Below are 17,795 nucleotides of genomic sequence, written 5' to 3'. Positions count from 1 at the left end.
CTGGTTTCCATACCAGCCTGTCAGCTCCCCTAGAGCAGGGCCTGGTACAGAGTGGGAGTAGTGGGAGTCAGCAAACTTTCTTGATTGACTCTGTAAATGACTAGGTCCTGATTATCTTTTCAGATATTCTCAAGTTGGATCATCTTTTCGGATCTACTCTAGTGGTTCTGACCCCTATTTCCATTTACTCACCTTTATATTAAGAGCCTCCTGTCTGCCAGGCACTGTTACAGGCTCTGGGGATAGGTCAGTGAACAAAACAAGCTAAAGTCCCTATCTGTGTGGAGTTTACATCCCCTGGGAGACCCCACTCTTCCAAGACTCTCAGATGTCTCTTCTAAATATATAGTATACTTGGCTGGTATTTATGCATTTGGGTAGGAGATGTTTAATTATTAAAACATGTATTGAATATTTACTCTGTGCGAGGCACTGTTCTAAGCACTTAAATGTATTATCATTTGATTCCCACAAAACTGCAGAAAGGAGGTTCTGTCATTGTCATTTTACAGATAAGAAGCTGAAGAAACAGACCCAGAGGTCTTGACCCTTGCCTGTGGTTACCCACCCGAAAGAGGTGGGTCCTGACTGTGCACAGGCTGTCTGAGCACGGTGCGTGCACGTTGCCGCTGCCCCGTGCTGCCGCTCTGTTCTTGGAATGCTCCTGAGGCCTTGGTTCTTTCTTTGCTATTAGATGTAAATCCTCAAGTGCTGTGACCTTCTTAGGCTCCTTCTCTCCCGTGGCGCCCAGCACAGCCTGTGCACACCATAGGCTGTGAATGACTGCTCTTAACCCGGGGGCTGGGTGGAGGGTGTCTTTCAGGGCTCCAGTCCAAAAGTTGCTCTCCCCAAGGTCCACAGATTAGACTCTGTTGTCTTCACATCCGTGTTTGCACACACCTTAGCGCACTGGTCCTATGCTGCTCTATACTTACAGGGATTCACCTCAGACCTCTGGCTTTGGAGCAGGGGCTGCTGGGTGATCTCTTCTGCTCAGACATATTTTGCCGTCTTCCCCTCCCCAGCTTCCTCACCATGCTTCCCTCACCCTCACCCTCGCTTTTGATCTCGCAGATCCAGGCCCTTGGAGAAATCAGACAGTATGAAATATGAAAACTGCTTGGGAAGTAATTGAAGAAACACTGCGACTTTCGAAACCCATGGAGATAACACTCACACCTTCTTACTCATGTTATTTAATTTTTAATGGCAGATTTAATTAATGGAGGTCAGGCCTCCTGCTTTCAGATGTACATGTAGGGTGGCTGAAGGAGGAGGAAGGGCAGCTGTTTACAGGGCAGAGGAAAAGACTGCAAATTTGGGAAACTGAAGAGTCCAACGGGAAAGAAAATCGCCCAGAAATAATAGTCCCTGGTCATTGGGTGCCAATTAATGTGTGAGAATTCAGTACAGTGCACTTCAGAGAGGTTTCCCAGTGTCTCCTCAGTGGGCGGCAGGGCTCCTTTACAGGCACTGCCATGCTGCCTTCCCAGGCACTGTGCTGCAGGGTTCCAGGAGCTCTCTAGAACCAACGGCCTAGCCGGGGAGAGCTGGACGATAACATACAGACAGCTGCCAGATGGTCTTTTAAAAACACAAATCAGCTGGGCATGGTGGCTCATACCTATAATCCCAACAAATTGGGAGGCTAAGGCAGGTGGATCACTTGAGCTCAGGAGTTCGAGATCAGCCTGGCCAACATGGCAAAACCCCTCTCTACAAAAAAATAGAAAAATTAGCTGGGCAGTGTGGCACATGTCTGTGGTCTCAGCTACTCGGGTGGCTCTGAGGTGAAAGGATAGCTTGAGTCTGGCGGTCAAGGTTAGCGTGAGCTGCTATCACACCACTGTACTATCACACCACTGCACTCCAGCCAGGAGTGAGGCCCTGCCTCAAAACAAAACCACGCAAATCTTCCCTGCCACTCCCTGAAAAAGGAAAGCCTTCTCCACCCTCATTGCCCATGGGGTGCAGTCCAAGCTTTTGAGCCTGCAGCTGGCATCATCCACATCTCCTCCCGGCCATTGCCTCATGCCTCTGCAACAGTAGTAGCTTCTCTTGCCCTATGCACAGCCCTGTGGCAGCCCCCAGGCTCCTCGCGCTGCTGCCTGTGTTCAGGAGACCTCCCTCTCATTTGGCTCATTTCTGCTCATCCTTTAAAATTCATTAAAATGGAAACACCCTTTGACCCAAGAATTTGACTTCTAGAATGTTCCCTACAGATACACTTATGCACAAAGTTCTAGATACCAAGATGTTCCTCTTAGCGTTGTTTATAGTAGTAGAAGACTAGAAATGACCTCTGTACAAGGATGGGGAGCTGCGTGAGTGATACTCAAGGGATGACACTACAGAGTATTCATCCCTACTACTGAGTGCTGGTCAGCCGGAGGAGTGGGTGAGGTCTCTAAGGATCAGTGGAAAGATGAGGTGTGGCACATTGTGTCTGCTGCGATCCAGTGAGTGTCAGGAACAAGTGGGGCACACATGTGTGCTTGCTCACACATGTGCCCATGCACGCACAGCACCTCACCCATGGGACGGGGTACACAGAGGAGTAGGGACAGGGCTGAGTCCAGGCCAGCCCAGAGGCTCACTGTTCACCGCACACCCTCCACGCATTCCACTTTTGTTTTTTAAAACCATATGTAAGTATTTTTCAAAAACATTGTTTAGTGTAAATAAAAAAGATTAAACCTCAGTTCAGGTACTGGCTCCCAGAAAGTCAGTCTGACCCATGGTTTCTGCCAGGCTATCCTTTCACACATAACCTGTGCCCCACAGCACCTGGGATGACTGGCTGAGTGTCCCATTGTAATTATGATGCCATCATCTCAGAGCTCCCCAAGGCCAGGGAGCAAGCCGCACTTGTCTCAGAACCCTCTGGTACTTGGCAGGTTCTCAGTACGCATGTCGGTGGTGCCAAGTCCTTCTAGAAGCCCTGACCTGGTGATTGGCTGAGAGTCCAACAGAGTGCCCTGCCCTTCCCAGAAGAGGGAGTCTGGGTCCACTCCAGCAGCCTTGGAAAGGCCTGGTGGATGAGCAACTTTCTGAACACAGGAAGCCGGCTCAGTACTCCAAGTTGTGGACCGGAGACCTTTGAGTGCCAAGGGAGCCGCAGTTGTGAGGACATCCGTCCCTGTAGGTCTGCTCCGGCAGATTAGATGAGGTGGGTAGGCGGGTCAAGACAGGACAGGACGGGGAATTTCTCTGAGTCATTCTGAGAAACAATAGAGGAAGCTGCAGCGGGGTAATCACCGCCACTTCTTGGCCTGTGGGTACTTCCTGTGACAAATCAAGTTGACCACATGTTCAAAGTGAGCTTGCAATCAAACCCAAGTACTGTCCAAATTCACCAGGGCCAGGCTGTTCCAAGCAGTATGGCATCTTGAGCACAGGCTCTGAGTGTCTCCTGAAGCCCACAGCAGGCTGGGCCCAGGCCAGGGATTTGCGCTCTGAGAGGGTCAGCAACAGGTGCCTGGGCCTGCAGGACAGTGACCTGACACTCAGGAGCCCTGTGGCATAGCCACAGGAAGAGGGATTTGACTCAAAGAAAAGGTCTGAGCCATGAGGTTGTTTTGTGGGAAAGGAAGTGGGCCAGGATGAATGGGGAGGTGGGGCTTAGGATGAGGCACATTTTAGCTTTGGAAAATTCAGTGGCTGTGGTGGGCTGAGGCGGCTGCTGTGTGCCACGCTTACTCTCCGCCACCTGCAAGCTGGGTGGTACCCTGTGTTGCTGTTAAGAGAAGTGACTTACCCAAAGAACACTGCCAGCATATGCCAAAGCAAAAATCAAAATGTGGGTCTGCGGTCCCTGCCATCTCCTTGTGAGGTCTCATGAAGGGGAGCTTCAGACGGAGCTAAACAATCCCCACCCAGGCTGTGGTGGAAGGGCGTCTGCATGGAGTGGGAGGGAGGCCCGAAGTTGTTATGTCTCTATCCCTACCCCCTCGCCCGGGACAGGCAGTGCTGGTGAATACTGGACTGGTTGAGGCAAAGACATAATCTCCCATTTGAATGTGAGGGCTCTAGAGAGAACACTGGAGCCCTCTTGCAGGACATTTTGGCAGCGGCTGGCTGTGATGGAAGGAAAACCTGTGTTTACTTTGTGCCTGCTGTGTGCCGGGAGGATTGGCATTTCCCATCTGGCATTCCTGGTAGCCGTAGAGGGAGGCATTCGTTACCTCCTTGGCTCAGAGGTGAGGAGCGGTGAGGTGACTTGCCTAAGCTCACTGGGCAGTGGAGGGTGAAAGGCCCAGAAGTGGCCCCCAGGCCTCCCTGACTCCCCCGGCCCAGCCCAGGGCAGAATGCCAGCACCTGGTGGATCTTCCTCATCATATGAGCCAGGAGCTCTTCCCCAGGGGCTCCCCTTCCATATTTGCCTCCCAGTCAGCACTTCTCTGAGGCCACAGTGTAGCAGGTGAGTCCTTGGGGTGAGGACTGGAGCAGCGGGCTTCCATCTGGTTTCCATCTGGACCTGTCTTCCATGCCCGGTGGCCTTAGAGGCAGGGCTGTATCCCTGCCTCAGTTACCTTCCCTGCAGAAGGCTGAGGGGGTCCATGGTGCACAGGAAATGCTTTCCTTGGGTAGCTCTGCTTCTGTGCACCTCTCACTTCACGTCTGTCCAGCTTCAGCCAGGCTAGCTGTATGCCTAGCGGGCAGAGAGAGCTAAATGTGGGTCTCTGGTCCGTGGCATCTCCTGGTGAGGTCTCATGAAGGGGAGCTTCAGACAGAGCTAAACAATCCCCACCCAGGCTGTGGCATAAGGCTGTCTGCATGGAGTGTGAGGGAGGCCCGAAGTTGTTATGTCTCTGTCCCTACCCACTCTCCCGGGACAGGCAGTGCTGGTGAATACTGGACTGCCTGCAAATGTGTGAGGCAATGCAGCTCTGTGGCTTTGCAGTCCCTTCACTGCCATGCAAGCTTGTTTCAGGGGCTGACTGATCCGTGCCTACAGAAGGTACCTGAGGCCTGAATCTCCTGTTTGCTCATCTGTAGAATGGGGATAATCACGCTGCCCATATGAGGCTTTTTTTTGGAGACTGAGTTTTGCTCTTGTCACCCAGGCTGAAGTGCAGTGGCACGATCTTGGCTCACAACAACCTCCACCTCCTGGATTCAAGTGATTCTCATGCCTCAGCCTCCCAAATAGATGGGATTACAGGCACCTGCCACCACCCTCAGCGGATTTTTTTTTCTCATATTTTTAGTAAAGACGGTGTTTCACCATGTTGGCCAGGCTGGTCTTGAACTCCTGACCTCAGGTGATCCACCTACCTTGGCCTCCCAAAGTGTCTGTGTGAGGTTTTGAGGAGTAGATGTGGTTGGGTCTGCAAAGGGTCTGACCTCAAGCCAACTCCATGTGACATCTGCTGTGCCTTCCTCACCCACACTGGGGAGGTCTGACCACAGGCCCTGGACCACCTCCGGTTGTTTCATTTCTGAAACTGCTTTCTGCGTGAGTCAGCCCAAGGCTGGCCTTCTCCCTGTTGTCTACACATCCATGTGAGGGCTTCACTCTCCTACCTGGAGCACAGCAGGAGGTGGCTAGCAGATGTGTTAATGCCAGTCTCCCCTCGGAACATGCGAAGGTATTGGAGCTTTACAGAGAAAGGAGGATGTGGGCCTGGGCCTTTGTGGCCTGGAACAGCTCACCTCTGAGCCACAGCAAAGTTCCATAACCTACCCAAAGCCACACAGTGGTGGCACCAGGGCTTAGACCCAGCTGTGTTTTGCTCCCAGGCCTGGGCTTTCCCTCCACAAACCCGGGTCTGTAGGCACACACGTACCTGGTAATCTCAGGATAAATTAAGTGTGTGCCAGTGGATGCTCCCCGTAACACTCTGGACAGATGGTTGCTGTTCTGATGAGCAAGGTGGTTGGGGTAGGCAGCAGAGTGTGTCTCAGACCGGGAATCCAGACACCTGGGTTATAGTCCTGACACTGCCCCATTGCTGTGTGACCTAGGACAAGTCACTTCACCTCTCTGGAAAGGAGAATCTACCTATAAAATAGGGATTGGACCAGATCAGTACTCAGCAGTATTTTTCCTTAAAGATAGTATTTTAAGCTTTGTAGGCCATGTAATCTCTGTCACAGCTCCTCAGCTCTGTCATTGTAGCACAGAAACAGCCACAGACAATACGTGAACAAATGAGTGTGGCTGTGTGCCAGTAAAACTTTATTCACAAAAACAGGTGGCAGGCCGGATTTTACTTGTGGATCGTGGTTTGCCAACCCCTGAGCTAGAGGATCTCATAACGCACTTGCAGCCATTGTTATTCTAGGATTCCGTGGCAGCGGCCGTGCGTGCTGGAGCTGGAACCCAAGCTGTGGATTAATCACCAGTCGGCTTTGACGCCGGTCAAGAAATTAGCATCTGTCGATTTCTAATGTGGTTACATCCCATGAGGGAGTAGAGGGAAATTTTAGTCTTTGGTAACCAGTTCTGTTTTTCTCCTTGTAGAATGCTGAGATGTATAAACTGTCTTCACAGCAATTCCATGAGGCAGCTTCGAAGATGGAGAGCACAATAAAGTAAGAATTTGTTTATTATTCTTTGTAAACTTGGCCTGAATTTGCAAAAACTCCCACATGTGGCTTGAAACCTGCCACTACCTGCCTAATTTCAAATTTCCCTAATAACACACACAACCATCTGTTCCTCAGCTCTCTCACCTGGATCTGAGGTAGTCATTGGTCATCTGTAATTGGCCAAATTAGCACTCAGTTCGTCTCTAGCTCCTTGGCAAATTGGAGTGGGGCTGGGCTAGACTTGCAGAGTTATTTTCAGGGCCTGGTGTCTGGTGAGCAGGCGCTCCTTTCTTTGTGTGGCTAGCTGAGGAGCTGGCTGTCAGGCCCCAGAGGGAGTTGGGGCAGGGGTGCTACTGGCTTCTCTCTCCTCTGACTGTGGACAGGTTTTCAGGGTAAGGTGTCCCCCTCACTGCTTCCTGTGCCTGGTAGGTGCAGTGCACCCTGTGCACGCTCATGCTTCAAGTGGCTCACACTTCATGCCCAGAGGAACTGAGGCCCAGAGGTGCTCAGGTCACACAGTCCTAAGTGCCAGTGTTCCATCCCCTGTCTGTGGTGCTCCTGTGCTGTCCATTGAGGACTCAGCTAGGACGTCACAGGAGCAGCGAGGTGCTCACAGTGTGTCCAGTACCAATGTGGCTCTGCTCGGTCAATAGTACAGTTCCCTGGAAGGTCAGAAAGTGATCCCTGCAAGAGGGAATCGGGTCTTATGGGTTCTCTGTGTGAAGCTGGTCTCTGTGGACCTAAGAGACCTTCAGAAATTAGGCAAGGGGCTACCACCAACTCCATTCACTCCCTGGGAAGGCCTCTCCCTCCCAAGAGTGAATTGGGGCAATTCACTTTGCAGCCCTCAGGACACAGAATTGTGAGCAATGGATCTGGCCTCATGAGAAAGAAGTGTCAAAGACAGGTTTGGATGATACTTATAAACACAGCTGTGCAGAGAACTGTGAAAAGCTGGAAGGACAGTGGGGACAGATGTACAGTCAGCATAGACCCAAAGGCACAGAATAGGACAGGGAACAATGTAGGGTGGTTTGGGGTCTTTTTTTGAGACAGGGTCTCACTGTGTGACCCAGGCTGGAATGCAGTGGTTCAATCGTGCTCACTGCAGCCTGACCTCCCGGGCTTAGGTGATCCTCCCACTTCACCCTCCCAAGTAGCTAAGACCACAGGCATGTGCCACACCCAGCTAATTTTTGTATTTTTTGTAGAGATGGGGTTTCACCATGTTGCCCAGGCTTAATGTAGGGGTTTATTCTTGACACAAAACACCTAAAGCTGATGGGGATACTACATATTGTGGCAGAGCCATTTCCTAATGAGTTTGGGTACAAAAACAATTATCCTGAAATTTGGCTGGGCATGGTGGCTCACACCTGTTATCCCAGCATTTTGGGAGGCCTAGGCAGGCAGATCACCTGAGGTCAAGAGTTGGGGATCAGCCTGGCCAACATGGCAAAACCTTGTCTCTACTAAAAATACAAAAATTAGCCCAGGCATGGTGACAGGCACCTGTAATCCCAGCTACTTGGGAGGCTGAGGCAGGAGAATCACTTGAACCTAGGAGGCAGAGGTTGCAGTGAGCCGAGATCACGCCACTGCACTTCAGCCTGGGCAACAGAGTGAGACTCCATCTCAAAAAAAAAAAAAAGAAAGAAAGAAAAGAAAACCAATTATCTTGAAATTTCAAGTCCTGTAGCAACACTAGGAGCCTGGGAGGAACAGAATTTTCCAGTAGGCAGGTGGAGACAAGGACAGGCAGAGTGAGTGAGCACCAAGGCTGCCTGCATCCAGGAATGAAGGGTGCTGCACTGCCCTGCAGGGTGTGAGCCACCTGCACACAGACACCCTGCCCTTACTGATGACCAGCTTTTGGCCTGTTTCTGAAGGGCTGCCCCCAGTATGTCCTGTTCATCTGGGGCTGAGAAATACTTGGAATCACAGAACATTGAGAGGGAGAGCTGTGGTGGCAGCCACATCAAAGAGGCTGCTGAGTGACAGCCACAGCGTGGATGTGATCCCTGGAGATGGGCCGGCCACAGCTGCTGCCCCTCCCCTTACCTGAGCAGCTTCTTTGAGGGCCAGCAGCCCCTCCCTCTATACCTGGAGCCAGGACCCACCTGCCAAGGAGAAGATGCACTGGGGGAGAAGCCAGGCAGCTTTCTGTCGGTAACCATAATGCTTGTCACCTGCCAAGTGGCCCACCATCCCTGAGGGTGGGGACTCCTGCCCCACCGGCCCCTCCTTTTGTAAATGTGGCTTTATTGTCATAGCCTTTCTCATCCTCAAATCCTCTGAAGGCAAGGTGGGATGGATGTGAATGTATTTTTAATTTGAGAGAAGTGGGGTTTTGTTTGTTTACAGCATTCCTTGATGTTTACTGAGCAATAAGTACTCTGCAAGGCGTTTCAACTCTATAGTTACTCTTGTTAGTTTCATGTACAGGTAAAGAACTGAGGCTGGAGAGGTCAAATAACTCCTCCTTTTGTCCATGGTCACTGCTGGTTCTGTGGCCGGGCTGGGGTTGCTCTTCCTTTGTTTGTCTTTGTGTCATTTCTGTCCCTTGCAGGCCCTGCCTGGACGTAAGATGGCAGCAGGGTGGAGCTCTCAGAGCTTGCCTGAGCTTTGGACTCTAACCGGGCTCAGACCTCAGCCCCACCCCTTAGCAAGTCACTTCACTTCTACAGGCCTCTGTTTCCTCACCTACAAAACAAACAGGACACACTCTTTAAGTGACAATTGAGTAAGATTCCACATAGAAAGTAGACCTAGGATGTCAACAGCTGTTGTTGATATTAGTGTGACTGTTTGCTATGGACTATTTGTGTCTTTCCAGAATTCATATGTTGAAACCTCACTCCCAATGTGATGATATTAGGAGGTGGGGGCCTTTGGAAGGTGATTAGATCATGAGGGTGGAGCCTCCATAAGTGGGATTCATGCCCTTATGAAAGGGACCCCAGAGAGCTCCCTTTCCTCTTCCACCATGTTGAGGACACAGAGAGAAGACACCATCTATGAACCAGAAAATGGGCCCTCACCAGACATCAGATCAGCCAGTGCCTTGATCTTAGACTTCTCAGCCTCCAGAACTGTGAGGAATAAACATCTATCGTTTATAAGCTGCCCAGTCTATGGTACTCTATTATAGCGGCCTGAATGGGATAAGATACCGTTAATAATGGCAGTCATTTGAATCACTTTATTACAGCACCTAGCTGGGTACAGAGTAGAAAAGATTTGATATATAAATTGAGTTTACAAAAACACTATTCCCAAATACAGTAAACAGGAAGCAGTATACAGTTAGAAATTATTTAACTTAAACATTGAGAGAAAAAAATCTTTGAGATATTTCTTGGATTAGCAAATATTATAAATTATATCATAAATGTCATAGAAATAAATGCCAACTGCCCATAGCAATAACATTGAGGAGTTTTCTTCCAAGGCTATAAATATCTTTTAACAACTTTTGGCTTAGATGGTAAACTAGATGTCCGTGTATTCATTCATTCATTTAATACGCATGTATAGAGTGCCTGCTGTTTGCCAGAAACCATGCTAGGCCCTGGGGACACAGTGAATAACAAGACAGCTGCAGTGCCTGCCAGCAAGGAGTTTATAACATTTGGGAAATGATAAACAATGTTTTAAAATTAATTGCACAACAAGCAATTACCCAGTTAATTAATTGTAGCAATGAGTGAAAAGAAAGAGTTTGAATTAGAAAGAATGTCACATGGTGGGAAAAGCATTTTAAACAGAAAGATTAGTATGTGCAAAGGCCCTGAGACAAGGAGCATTTCAACTTATTGAAGGAATTGGAAAAAGGCCAGTGTGGCTGGAGAGTAGTGAATGAGAAGAGAGAAAAAGGGGAAGCTCCAAGAAGTGAGCATGAGCAGACCATGCAGAACTTTGTAACCATAGTAGGAATTTTAACTTGATCCTAGGGGCAGTGAAATTACCTTTTCCGAAGCTTTATTTCTCTTCTAATATATGCGTTTAAGGCCATACATTTCTCTATAAACACAGCTTTAGCTACACTCTATAAGTTTTGATGTATTGTGTTTTTAGTATAAATCAGTTAAAATTTTTCCAGTTTTCTGATTTCTTCTTTACTCATAGGTTACTTAGAGTATATTGTTTAATTCCAAACATTTAGGAATTTTCTAGTTACCTTTTTTATAATTGGTTTCTGTTTAATTCCTCTGTGATTAGAAAATGTACTCTAAATTCTTTGACAATTTTTGAAACTTGATTTATGATCCAATATATGATGTGCTTTGGTAAACTGACCATGTGTATTTAAAAAGAATGTGTATTCTGTTAGTAGCTGTAGTGTCCTGTATTGTCAATTAGGTTAAGTTGGTTAGTCATGTTCAAATTTTCTATATTTTTAATGATTTACAGATTTGTTGTTTTTTTCTGACACTTCCTTTCTGACTACAGGTTTGTTGTTTTTTTGTTTTTGTTTTTTTGTTTTTTTTTGTTTTTTTTTTTACTTTTCTCTCTCTCTCTCTCTTTTTTTTTTTTTGAGACAAGGTCTTCCTCTGTCACCTGGGCTGCCATGCAGTGCCATGATTATAGTTCACTGCAGCCTCAACCTCCTGGACTCAAGAGATTCTCCTGCCTCAGCCTCTTGGGTAGCTAGGACCACAGGTGCACCATCACACTCAGCTACCTTTTTAAATTTTTAGTAGAGAAAGGGTTTTACTATGTTGTCCAGACTGGTCTTGAACTCCTGGCTTATGCTATCCTCCTGCTCCGCCTCCCAAAGTGCTGGGATTGTAGGCAGGAGCCACTGCATGTGGCTGACCTTCATTATTTTTTTTTAGTGTATCTTTTCTGATAAAAGCTCTATTTTTAATTGTATGTAAATACCTTTTTCCACCTTCATTTTGAAAAATATAACAGTCATTCATTAAGCTCTTTGAAGATACCCTTACATTCTCCTTTGATTTTTTTCCTTGAGAAATCAGCGGATGATATTGCTGTCATGTCTTTACTTCTTTTTTCTCTGTTTTTAAGATTTTCTCTGTCTTTGGTTTTGCTAAGCCATGCCTAGTTATAGAATTTCTTTATTTTATTTTTTGGGGGTCTTGAAGTTGACATCCTTTTCTCGGTTTTGGAAATCTCTGACCATTATTCCTTCAGATAACACTCTCCCCTATTTTATCTTTCTTCTTTTCTGAAGTTTATTACATGTATTACTGTCTCATATGTCTCTTGTTCTTTTTTCTGTTTTTCCTCATTTTTAAAAAATTCCCATGCTGTAGTTGGAGTTCTCCCTATTGGTCTTTTAGTTCATTGATCCTCTTTATTGTGTCAAGTGTGCCTTAAATCTATTGCATTCAGAATTTCTGTTATTGAATTTTTTTTTAATTTTAAAAGTTCCATTTGCTTTGCTTTTTTTTTTTTTAAGATTCCCAATCTCTAGTGAAATTCTACCTTTTTCTCTCTATTCTCTTGAACATATTAGTTACAGTTATTTTAAAGTCATCTGAGGGTCTATTTCTGTTCCCTTTTTTTTTCTTGTGGTCATGTTTATTTATATATTTGGTAATTCTTGATTGAGTACCAGAAATTGTTTGGAAAGATGACACAGGTCATCTGTGATATGACTTTCCCCAGAGGTGCCTAGAGATGTGGCTTTCCAGAGTCCCTCTTTCTTGGTGAGCTTAAACCACTAGTTTTGTTTTCTCGACTCTGTGAGACTTTTGAAAATTCCACTCTTTCAGTGGACTTTTTTTAGTTAGCGTCTTAGCTTCTTGCCTGAGTAGCTCAAGAATTTAACAAATGTTTTAAAAGAAGAAAACCACTGATTATTGTCTCACTGCTGTGTAGCACCCTTCTGTCTGGAATCCTGGCTCCCTAAGTCCTAGCTGCCCGGGCAGCCTCCACAGAAGTGTTGCCTCCCTATTGTCCTGTGAGACTGCCTAGAGCCTCCACAGCTTTTCTTGCCTTTCAGCTGAAGCTATTTGCCTGACATTCAGCCTATCTTCCTGAACCAAGAATTGGCAGAAACTTTGAGGGGAAAAGTGGCTCTAAGAACAAACACTCACCTCTCTGCAGTTCCCTTCCCTTCATAATCTTGGACCTCAAGTTCTAGTTGTGTTGGTCCTTAGATGCCTTCAGACAGATTTTTTGTATTCCAACTTAATTCTTTTCTCCCCTCAGGAGAGAAGATGGGCCTTTTACAAGCTGCTCCATTGTAGCTGGAAGCAGAGGTCCTAACTTAGTTTTTGAGGAATGACTAGAGTTTACCAAGCAGTAAAGGGCCACCCCAGGTAAAGGAAACAGTAAGATCCTAAAGCCAGACCCGATTCATTTTAGCAGCAGGAGGCATTGAAGGCACGGGCGACTCTCCCAGCTTGTCTTGGGACACCAGCCTGTACCGAGGCCTGGATCAAGGCCAGCGTATGTCGAGATCTCAGAAGATTCCTGCCTCAGGGCCAACAGGGAGCTCTCCACCGAAGAGGAGTGTTGATGGCAAGGCTGACAGTCACAGGCTAGGACCTCTTGTTTTGGAAGAATCCTATTGTTAAGATAGAAGTGAGTATTCAAAGTGTGTATGTACACCCCTACCCACCCACCTCACAGCAGCACAGAAGGCAGAATTGTTCAGATTTTCTGAAGGAAGAGATTAAGACCCCAGGGAATCTCATGCATTTATTGTGTCACATCTATTTTTCATGATAACCTTCAGTCCCCTTCCCGTGGGATTCATTCAGAACCTATCTTGGCTTCTTCTTGTAAGGAAACTTGTACAGTCCTCCCTGGCCCCACAGAGAGCCAGCCCTCAAAGAGGTTACAACAATTGAGTTGAAGGAAGAAGGTTATTAACTATTTCCTGAAACTGAGCCATTGTGCTCCAAGGACTTTGATCCAGAGAGGCCTGATTAATGTGGATGTGGCAGCCTTGGGACTTGCTAGAGCGGAGCTGTTGTTGTGTGCTTTCACCTGCACTTGGAAGACAGGACTTAGTAAACTCTGGGAGGCTTTGGGACCCACCTGAGAGCATGCATTGTTTCTAGGCACCTCAGCTTCCTCAGTTTGCATTTATTTAGTCAGCTAATGACAGATGACCTATTAAAATAGTGGTCAGTTATTTGAACTCCAAAGAAAATGGCATTCTAAACATTTTTTAATCCAGATAGCATTCATCTTAGCCTGAATTCAAAAGATGTTACTATATCTCACTTCCCCATGTAGATAACCTTAGATGACTTTTCAAAGGAAATGTTTTCTGTGCAGAAATTTACTGATGTGTACGGCTTAAACTGATGGACCCTGCTCTTTGAGAAGTTAACAATCCAAACCTATTTAATACATTCATCTAACACACTAAAATTTAGTTAATTTCTTATTTTAAAAACACTTACTGAACATCGTCACATGCCAGTGACTGTGCTTGGCATGTGTACTGTACCCTGTCCCCCGTCTTCACAAGAAGCTCAGGTGACAGATGCCATTATTATTCCTATTCTGCGGATATGGAAATGAAGGTAAGTTCATTGACCTCTCAGACTAAGTTTCCTGATCTGTGAAACAGGGATGATGGTGCTGTCTACTTCTGTCAGGTTCTTATGAAGACCAGATGTGATAATCCACATTTGCTTACAGACACAACCCAGGGAGAGGCAGGTGGGATTTGAACACCGGTGTGAATGAGTCTCACCTTGCTCTTTTCTGCTGTACTGAGATTTGTATCTCTCAGAATGTACAGGATGAAGGTATTCAGCTGCTTGCTGCTTACCTGACTGGCTGCCCCAGTGCTGGCTGTGCCCTCCCCTGAATTCCAGCCCACCACGTGTGTGTGTGTGTGTGTGTGTGTGTCTGTGTTCATGTGTGTGCCCACGTACTCTTGTTTCCTAAGCTGTGGCATCTTGTGCAGGCATTTACTCCCATGCCAGTGCTTACAGACTTCTACCACCTTTGTAACAAGGGAAACAAAGATGCATGGAGAGAGAACTGACCAACAGTAATTAGTGTTTGTGTAGCATGTGGGAATGGAAAGTCAAAAGACGCTGGGTGACAGTTTTCTCTCAGGACCACACCCCGGCTGGTTTCTGTGGGTGGTGGGGTGAGCCACCATTGCTGGTGGTGTTGTGGCTATGATAAAGAGGCTGCTTCCTTCATGTGCCCAGCAGATGCCACACATGTGTCCCAGTGGCCTGCTGAACCTGGATGGGGCCTTGAGATCCTTCTCGCCACTGTGCTCTAGCAGCCGATCTCAGCCATGTGTGGTTGGCATCCAAGGTGAAACCCATTTGACATCCCTGGGCCAGATGAGTTCTAAATATAGAGTTTTCAGTTCTGAATCTCTGTTCTCAGTCTCTGATTACAGAACACAGAGTCTGTCAAGCTGTTTGTCTTTGTATATCCTACTTTCTGTCTAGAATGACCTCCCTCTTCTTTTCTTACAGATTATTATACCAACTGTTTAAAATCTAACTTAAGCATCTTTTTCTGCTTACTGTTTGTCTTACCCAGAGGTCAATCTAATGTCTTATTTATCTCTGTATCCCCACCATTCCAGCCAGGACTTAACCGTGATGGATGCTCCCCAGGCCAATGTCAGATGGGTGGATGAAGTGACACCCACTGTGGGATTTGAAAATAAGCAGTTGACTGTTTAAGCACCTACTCATGCCACAGGGCTCTGTCTGGATCAAGGCCCTGAGCAGGGACAGGGCCTCACCTCATCTGAGATAGGGCCTTGCGTGAGGCAGGAGCCCCTCACAGGGCAGAGCCTCTTGGTGACCAAGGATGCAGAGCTTAGCAGTACTACCTGATGTGTGGCCTAGGTCAGATGACATAAATCCTGAGACGCAGTTCCCGTACTTCTGAAGATTGTTTGGAGGGCATCAGGAGGTAATTTGTTAAGCCTCTAGGAAAGTTTCAGGTACATAGTAAGCACTCAATAAATGGTAGGTGTTGTGACATAGAAACATTTTAGTGAGAGATTGGAGTATAATAGCGAAAAAATGGCACATTCCTAGGTGCATAGAGTATATCAGTAACTGAACCTAGAGCCAGTAAGGAAAGGGACACCTAGGACTCAGCAGCTCTCCTTATGTGCCCCAGAGAGACGCTTACCTGTGTGCACCAGCAGCCATGGGCACAAGGGGCACTGCGGCCATGATTCTGAGTGTGTAGATCGGAAGCAGCCTCTCTACCTAGTGACAGGTGATACGTAACACAATTCCCCCAACCCTGGAGCTCCAGGCGGCAGCTATGGCGTGCACTGTGCACGCTGGCTCCCAAAGGCGCCGGAGACCTCTGGTTGGGGAAAAAGTGAATTGTTCACAATACATGTGTACAGTTGACACACATATGGTAGCACCATCTCTGTTCTGTAGACATGTGTATATTTATGTAACACAGAGAAAAAGTCTGAAAAAGTATGTTCCTGATGGGAGATAATAGTTACCTCTGGTTAGTTTGGAGAAGTTCAGGATTATGAAAAGGGTCAACAGGGACTGTAGATTTATCTGAAATGTTGTTTATTTAAATACATACATATATATATATATATATATATATATATATATATATTCTCTCTTACACACACACACATAAAGCTTATATAATTAAAAATTAATAAGACTACAAACACAACCACAAGGAAAGGAACAATAATGACTTGGGCCAGGGGTGAGAAAGGTTCCCAGTGTAATGGGACATCAGTTCCCCAAGCTGAGAGTGACCACAAGAGACAGGCACTGCACCCAGAGCTGGATTCCTGGTTGTGCGAGTGGGAGAGATTGCGAGCGTGCTGTTTGCCAGCCAGGGCTTGGCTTCTGATCCCCTGAGGTGTATGAGGCAATCTCTTTTCCTCCTGAACTCGAGCTGTGGTTTTGAAATGTCCTTTAACTGAGGACCTGGTGCTCAAAAGAAATTATTCGTGGACATGTGAACACCTGAGGCACAGATGAGCTGAGATTCTGGGTGAAGCCAGAATGGCCGGGCCTGGAGGGCCTCTCCTCCGCAGACATGCTGAGGATCTTAGGTCAGAAGCCCAGTAGCCAGGAGCTGAGGTCGCAGGAAAGATGGGCACCTTTCCTTCCAGGCCTCCATCACCTGGCTTTCATTCAGGCCTGGCTCGCTCACTCGCTCAGGAGCTGCTGGCCAGGTTTTTTGCATCTGTCATTTCACGTGTTAGTGGGAAGTAATGAGAGATGAAGCTTGCCGCAGTCAGTTTAGCTATTTTGCTGTCGGATGTATCCAAAGGCTCCATCAGGAATGAAGTTGAACCTTTATTGGAATACATGAAACTTAGGAATTAGGCAGTGGTTTTCTGTTCCCCATTCTGTCCTGTCACCCTGAATAATCAAGGGCTGGGCGCCTGGCACTCCATTTGGGACTATGCTGTGTGGGCAGGCGGTAGACAGATTGGAGAGGCTCCAGAAGGAGAGACCAAAATGGTTAAAGGGTTGAAAAGGTAAAACACACAGTTTGAGCCCCCAGGAAAGGAGAAGGCTGACCAGAGGGTGGAATCTTCTTCCTCTGAGAAGGAAACATTGTCTGAATAGTATCAGGGCTAGGGCCTTGTACTGCGGCTGTGAAAACTTAAATTAGATCTAGCAAAGAACTTCCTGACTTGCAATGAGACATTATAATGTGATAACTGTGTAAATGTTTAAGAAAAACCAGCAACATCACTCTGTACTAGCACTAGGAATGTAGTATACAGCCAGCCCTCTTCCTCATCTGACCACGGGCAACAGAAGGGCCACGTGCTCTGCATCAGCATCAGTGTTCTGTCTCTGTCTCCCCTGGCTGGCTGGCAGGCAGGCAGCCACAGTGCTTCTCCTAGGAAGTATCCTAGTGGTTTTCTCTTGAACCCTGCTTAGAGCATGGAGGCCTTCCTCCTTTTAGTAGTTTACTCCCTTAACACCTGCTCCAGCACTGGGGGCCACCATCCACAGAAAGGAGCCATGGACAGCCCGAAGTGTATTTGCCGCATAACCTTCTTCCCCCTTATTTTTTTTTTAAATCATCATTTCTCCTTAAAGACAGGATTAAATGATGGTGATCTAGAACTTAACCTCTGATTCAGTCCAGTCAGCCTTTCCTGCGGCTGGCTCGGTGGCAGGCTCTGTGCCAGGCAGGATGTGTAACGACAGACAAGACCATCCTGGAGGCCCTTGCCTCCACTGCAGAGCACAGATGCACTCCCAGCCACCACACTTGCAATGTCCTCACCTCCCCACTCAGCACTCTCATTCCTCTAGGTTTGGCCCAAATGTGTCTTT

General features: G+C 47.2%; 1 protein-coding gene across 2 annotated transcripts in view; it reads left to right on the top strand.

The window, feature by feature from the left end:
- CHCHD6 (coiled-coil-helix-coiled-coil-helix domain containing 6) overlaps positions 1-17,795 on the top strand; it is a 250,274-nt gene that overhangs the window by 200,267 nt on the left and 32,212 nt on the right. For both annotated transcript variants that reach the window (XM_012475813.2, XM_012475812.3), the window contains exon 6: positions 6,467-6,537. In XM_012475813.2, the coding sequence (XP_012331236.2) occupies positions 6,467-6,537 (71 nt within the window). The remainder of the gene's footprint in view (positions 1-6,466; positions 6,538-17,795) is intronic.

Source organism: Aotus nancymaae, unplaced genomic scaffold, assembly GCF_030222135.1.
Source record: "Aotus nancymaae isolate 86718 unplaced genomic scaffold, 86718_ANA_hifiasm-v0.15.2.pri h1tg000046l, whole genome shotgun sequence".
NCBI lineage: Eukaryota > Metazoa > Chordata > Mammalia > Primates > Aotidae > Aotus > Aotus nancymaae.
Note: the sequence above shows the minus strand (reverse complement) of the source record. Positions and strands in the feature narration are given on the sequence as shown.